Consider the following 6,741-nt stretch of genomic DNA (forward strand, 5'->3'; position numbering starts at 1 on the left):
CCTAAACCTTCCCAGTTTGGCCTAAAATCACCCAAATGGACCTAAATTCTCCAGGACTGAGACCAAACCCAGCAGCAGAATGGGCACCAGCAGCAAGACTGAGACCAACACTGGAACTGGGATTGAAAGCACTACAGGACCGGCACCAGGACTAGGACCGAGACCCAGACCAGCACCAGTACAAGAACTGGCACTGGGACCAAGATTGGGACCAAGCCTGACACTGGGACCGGCACCAGGAGCATTTTGGAACTGGGACCACACAAATCCTCCAGAATATTGTCTCCTAACCATCAATTCCCCTTTAAAAACCTCTGAAATTGTGGAACTTTACACATCTTTGATAAATTTATTTCATTTAACGCAGGTTTGCCTGTTTTTGAGGGATGAAGATGAAGCAGAAGAAAATTAAGGTCAAACCAAAAGGAGAAGCAGCCAGGTGTGTTCCCAACATGGATCACAGGGAATGTGAGTGACCAGGGCTGTGCCCAAAGTGCCTCCTCCAGTGGGGGATGGAGCTGGAGCAGCACACATGATGAAGCTCTTCCTGCACTTGAGGCACACACAGGGCTTCCCTTAGTGGTGCCTCCGTTGGTGTCGGGTCAAGTCAGAGCTGCTGGAGAAGCTCTTCCCACACTGGGGACACTCATAGGGCCTTTCTCCAGTGTGGATGCGCCGGTGGGTGATGAGGGTGGAGTTGTGCTTGAATCCCTTCCCGCAGTCAGGGCATTGGAAGGGCCTCTCCTCTGAGTGAATCCGATAGTGCCGGAGGAGATGGGAGCTGGTCTGAAACCTCTTCCTGCATTTATCACACTCGTAGGGCTGTTCCCCAGTGTGGATCTTTTGGTGGCGGATCAGGTGGGAGCTCTGGCTGAAGCTCTTCCCACATTCCCCACATTCGTAGGGCCGTTCCCCAGTGTGGATGTGCTGGTGCTGGACCAGGTTGGAGCTGTCCCTGAAGCTCTTCCCACACTCCCCACATTTGTAGGGCCGTTCCCCAGTGTGGGTCCTCTGGTGCCTGATCAAGTGCAAGCTCCGGCTGAAGCTCTTCCCACATTCCTCACACTCATGGGGTCTCTCCCCAGTGTGGATGCATCGGTGCCTGACGAGACTGGAGTTGTGACTGAAGCCCTGCCCGCAGTCAGGGCAGCGCAAGGGCCTCTCCTCTGTGTGTGTGCACTGGTGCTTGAGGAGATCAGAGCTGGTCTGAAACCTCTTCCTGCATTTATCACATTCATAGGCCTTCTCTCCAGTGTGTGTCCTCTGGCGCACGATCGGGTGGCAGTTCCACCTGAAGCTCTTCCCACACTCCACGCACGTGTGGGGCTTCTCCCCATCATGGAGCTTCTCATGGAGCAACAGCTCTGAGCTCTGGCTCCATCTCTGGCCGCCTTCCTGGCCCAGGCTGGCTCTTTCCCCCTCAGATCCCCGCCAGCTGCGTTTGCAGCCCCTCCTCGTGCGGCATCTCCAGGGCTTTTCCTCCCCATTGGCTTCCTGCGCCATGGAGCCGCTCAAAACAGCCTCTCTCACCAGGTTCTGCCGCGGGCATTTGTCCTCCCTGCTCTCCATGCTCAGCTCCTGCTCTGGGGGAGGAAGGACAAGGACAGGATGGGATTTGCCTCCGTGCCACAGGCAAGGGCAAGGAGATCCCCCCAGGGCTGTGCTGCAGCCGGGGCCGTGCTGGGCTGGGAGATGGAGCAGCACAGAGGGGAAAGGGGCACTGACTTCCTCCTCACCTGCCTCAGTGTCCCTGGTCATCTTCCTCTTCCTGACAGCCTGCCAGGGGTCAGGAATGGGAAATCCTGGTTTGGGGAAAACAAGGGATGAGCACGTTGAGTTTGAAGGTCCCTCTGCCCAAGTCCATCTGTTCAAGCCATCGGACACCTGGGCTCCAGAAAAACCTCCCAAACACCAAGACTCAGCCCTGAAAAAGCCCCACAGGAGTTCCCCGACCCTTTGGTGTTCGGGGAATCCCCCCTGTCCCACCAGCTGGGATCACACTTGGATTGGGGGTCCCCCTTCTCCTCGGTGCCTGCCCTGTCCAGGCTGCTGGCAGTCCCAGCAATGCCAAAAGCTCCCCCCTCTTCGCTCTCCCCATTTCGGGATGCTGGGGCTCTTTGGGCTCCTGGGCTCCCTTCTCCCCTCATTCTCTGCTCGGGGCTGCAGCGGCTCCAAGGAGTCCCCCCTGCCCCTCTCCAGGCTCTTGAGGCTCCCGCCAATGGCGGCGCTTTCCCCTCTCTGGGCTCCCCACTTTGGGCTCCTGAGGGACACAGGGCTCTGGTCCTCCAGGCTGCCTCTGCCAGCAGCCACCACCGGCACCCCCGATGTCCCCCCAAGGGGCCTTTTCCGCTTAGCCTTGGACTTCTTCATTCTCCAAACATCCCCCAAAAAAACCCATTGCAGGGACCCCCTCCAGGATATCTGGGCCGAGCTCTCCCTCCCCAGTAACCATCTCATGGGTGGGGGCTGCGAATTCAGGGAGGGTTTGGTGGTGCTGAGGCACCTAAACCTGCACTGTTTCCCACAGGAGTGGCCAAGGGAACAGCAGGGCTGGGGGCAAGCCACAAGAAAGGACAACCACAGCCACATTCCTGGATTCACTCCTCCACTGAGGAGCTTGCAACCTGGAGGGGATATCCCACAGGAGAGCAGCTCCATATCACACCCCCAACACCTGCCCTGCTCCAGGGCTGACTCCAGAGCCTGCTTCTGCCTGGCTGAGAGCACAGAGGGAGCTGCAGGACATCTCAGCTCTCCCTGGATCCTTCTCTTCTCCAGGTGAGCACCCCCAGCTCTCCCAGCCTAGCTTCAGATCAGAGGGGCTCCAGCTCTTGGAGCATCTCTGGTGCCTCCTCTGGACTGGTTCCACCAGCTCCAGGTCATTCCTGTGCTGGCCCCCAGGGCTGGGGCAGCTCTGCAGGTGGGGACCCACCTGAGTGGGGCAGAGGAGAAGAATCCCCCCCTTCTCTGCTGCCCACACTGGGATGCAGTCCACGCTCAGGGGCGGTTTAAGGACAAGGGCTTCCCTCTGCTTTCCTGGATCTGCCTTTGTCCCTTCTTTCCTCCCACTCCTCCTCTTCCATCCCTCCTTCTCCTCCTTCTCCCTCAGCTCACCTCCTTCTCCTCTTCTATCCCTTCTGGCTCTCCCCCTTCATCCTTCCCCTTCCCTCTCTCCTCCTCCCCCCTAACCCCGCCTCCTCCTCCCCCTCCATCCCTGCCCTTCCCTCCCTCCTCCTCCTCCCCCAGCAGCAGCCACACCCTCGGTGCCCCGTTCCCGCAGCCCTCGCAGCCCGTGCCAGGAGCGGGGATGGAGCCAGGACAGGTCGGGATGGGCAGCGCGGGGCTCTCGGCTACTCTAGACACTGCGGGCGGGGGGAACCCGGCCCGGGCCAAAGGAGAGGCAAACTGGGCAAACTGGGGGCTGCACATCCAAACTGGGCCTTGCTGGGGACCCTGCCTGGCCACTGCCAGCCCTTGGGGCTCCTCTCGGCACATCCGCCAGGGGATAACGCACACAGGGCTGGGGGATCCCAGCAGTGGCAGCACTGCCAGGGACTGGGCTGCACTGGGGGAACTGGGAATGACTGGGAATGCCTGTGAGCATGCTGAAGGACACTGGGATATACTGGGAGTGTCTGTTAACCATACTCAGGTGACTGGAACCACATTGGGAACAGGTGGGACCATGCTGGGGAGAACTGGGACCCCATGCTGGGGTACTTGGGAGTGAGTGGGAGTGACTGGGTGTACACTGGGGACAACTGGGCATGACTGGGACCATGCTGGCAGGGACTGGGATCATCTATGGATTGGTTGGCACTATACTAGGGACAACTGGGATCACACTGAGAGGAACAGAGATTGACTGGGAGCTACTGGGATCCTACTGGGACCTCAGTAGAAGAAGCTGGCCAATGCTGGGAGTGACTGGCATCATACTGGGTCATACTGGCAGCAACTGGGAACTGCACTGAGGGTGACTGGGAGTGGCTGTGAGCAACTGGCCTCAGGCTGGAAGCAACTCAGGGCAACTGGGAGGGACGGGGAACATGCTGGGAGCAACTGGGATACACTGGGAGGGACTGAAACCACCCTGGGGGTAAATGGGAGCAACTGGAACCACATTGGATGATCATGGGAGCAGTGTGCCCATGCTGGGGTCATACTGGGATCCTATGGGAAATGGCTGGGATCATACTGGGAGTGACTGGGAAGGTGCTGGCTCTGATTAGAACCATACTGGAAGTGACTGGGAGCAACTGGGCCCACACTGGGAGTGCCAGGGAGTCACTCTGAGCATGACTGCAATAATACTGGGAGTATCTGGGACTGACTGGGGTCATACTGGGGGTGACTGGAACCATACTGGGATTGACTGGGAGTGGCTGTGAGCAACTGGAATTGTGCTGAAAGCAGCCAGGGGAAACTGGGAGTGACTGGAAGCATGCTGGGGCTGACTGGGATATACTGGGGGAGACTGGGAGTCACCGGGATCATATTGGAGGCTCCTGGGGTCATGCTGGCATTGACAGGGAGCAACTGGGATCATAATGGAGGCCACTGGCATCATACTGGGAATGACTGGGATCATCCTAGAAGTGACTGGAACCATGCTGGGAGTGATTGGGAGCAACTGGGCCCACACTGGGAATGACAGGGAGTCACTCTGTGCATGACTGCAATAATACTGGGAGTATCTGGGACTGACTCAGGTCATACTGGGAGTGACTACTGATCCTGCTGGGGTCATGCTGGGAGCCACTGGGATCACACTTCGGGCAACTGCCAGAAACTGGGATCATGCTGGAGGCAACTGGGAGGAACTGGGAAAGACTGGGATCATTCTGAGCTAACTAGAACTGTAGTAGGCACACTGGAATATGCTGGGAGTGTCTGTGACCATACTGGGGGGACTGGAAACACTGGGAACAGCTGGGACCATGCTGGGGGCAACTGGGAGTGATTGGGACCATGCTGAGAGGGCCTGGGACTATTCTAGGGACAACTGGGACCATACTGGGATGACAGTGACAGCAGCTGGATCCATACTGGGTGAGACTGAGATCACACTGAGGGTGATTGGAATCATACTGGGATTGACTGGGAGTGGCTGTGAGCAACTGGAAAGAAGTGGGAGTGACTGGGAGCAACCTGGGGGTGGCTGGGATAGAGTGCGAGAGACTGGGAATCACTGGGATTATATTGGAGGCTCCTGGGGTCATGCTGGCATTGACAGGGAGCAACTGGGATCACACTGGGGGCCACTGGCATCAGAGTTGTAGTGACTGCGAGCGATTTGAGTTACACTAAAAGTGACCAGGATCATACTGGGAGTGACTCGAGTTACACTGCAAGTGATCGGGATCATACTGGGAGTGACCGGGATCATACTAGGACTGACTGGGATCATACTGGGAGTAGCTACAATCGGACTGGGATTGCAGGGGGTGTGATTGGTCCCTGTCTGGGGGGTGCTGGGAGCTGCCAGGCGCATGCTGGGAGCCGACTGCGCAGCCACTGGGAGGAACTGGGAGCAACTGGGAATGGCAGGATGCAGCTGCAGCAGAGGCAGCTCCCCGGTGGCCCCGTGCCGGTGCCGCTCGTGATGCCGGCTCTGGCTGTGCCGAGATCCCGCTGGAAGGGGATCCCAGCCAGGGACCCCATGGACACCAGCTGGGGGAACCCCGGGCCGGGAAAGGGCAGGGAACGCAGGGACAGGAGAACTGGGGGGACACCGAGATTTGGGGGCTGGGGGCCACAGGGAGAACCAAAGGGAGAGCTGCGAGAGCAGGGAACGGGGTTTGGGGGTACCAGGACTGAGAAAAGGGGAGGCTGCGGTGGACAGAGCGGGGACGGGCTGGGCTAAGGGGGTTCCTGCACGCAGGAAAGGGAGCTCCAAGGGTCCCCAGTGTTCCCCACTCCCAGCAAAAGTTGGGAAAAGCCAGGATGGCTGGGAAGAGGGGTCTCGAGTGTCCTCGGTGTGGAGGAGGGGCTGGGGAATGGGAAAGGCAGGAATAGGGGTCAAGGGGGTCTCTGGGGGAAGGAAAAGGGGGCTCTGGGGGCTGGGAGAGGCGGGATGGCCGGGAAGGGGGTGCAGGGTGGATCCCATGCCCGGGAATGGGAGTGCGGGGGGATCCCGGTGCCCAGGAGTGGGGGTTCAGGGGCCCCCCGGTGCTCCAGGATGGGCGATCAGAGAGTCCCGGTGCCAGGGGTCCCCCCTCAGTTCTCGCCGCAACCTCGGGGCCCCAGGAGCGCCCCCAGCCCCAGCGCTGGAGCCATCGCGCTGCTCCTCCTCACTCCCAGTGTGATCCCAGTACGGTCCCAGTAGAACTCAGTCACCCGGGAGCTGCTCCCAGGATGATCCCAGTACAGCCCAGTCACTCCCACTGCTGCCATCCCCCCCACCCCTCTCTCCGTTCCGACCTGGCCCGGCTCCATACCCGCTCCTCCCGCCGGCTGCGAGGGCTCCGGGACCGGGGGAGGAAGAGGAGGAGGAGGGAGGGAGGAAGAGGCGGAGCGGCAGCAGGAAGCGGCGGGAGCAGAGCGCAGGCGGAATCGAGCGGCTCCGGCGCTGCCTGAACTCCGGACCCCGGGAGCATCGCCCCCCATCCCGCAGGTGCCCGGGGAGGTTCCCCCCTGTCCCAGCTGCTGGGGTCACACTTGGACTGGGGGTGCCCCGTCCACTCGTTGCCCGCCCCCCGCCAGGCTGCTGGGAGACCCAGTTGGCTCCCAGCATGATCC

At 60.0% G+C, this 6,741-nt stretch overlaps 1 protein-coding gene across 1 annotated transcript in view; it reads right to left on the bottom strand.

Moving 5' to 3' along the window:
* Positions 1-378: 378 nt before the first annotated feature.
* LOC131569959 (zinc finger protein 883-like) overlaps positions 379-6,741 on the bottom strand; it is an 89,993-nt gene continuing 83,630 nt past the window's right edge. The window contains exon 2 of the mRNA XM_058822288.1: positions 379-1,391. Coding sequence (XP_058678271.1) covers positions 577-1,391 — 815 coding nt within the window. The 3' untranslated portion in view covers positions 379-576. The remainder of the gene's footprint in view (positions 1,392-6,741) is intronic.

Source organism: Ammospiza caudacuta, chromosome 32 (genome assembly GCF_027887145.1).
Source record: "Ammospiza caudacuta isolate bAmmCau1 chromosome 32, bAmmCau1.pri, whole genome shotgun sequence".
Classification (NCBI taxonomy): domain Eukaryota; kingdom Metazoa; phylum Chordata; class Aves; order Passeriformes; family Passerellidae; genus Ammospiza; species Ammospiza caudacuta.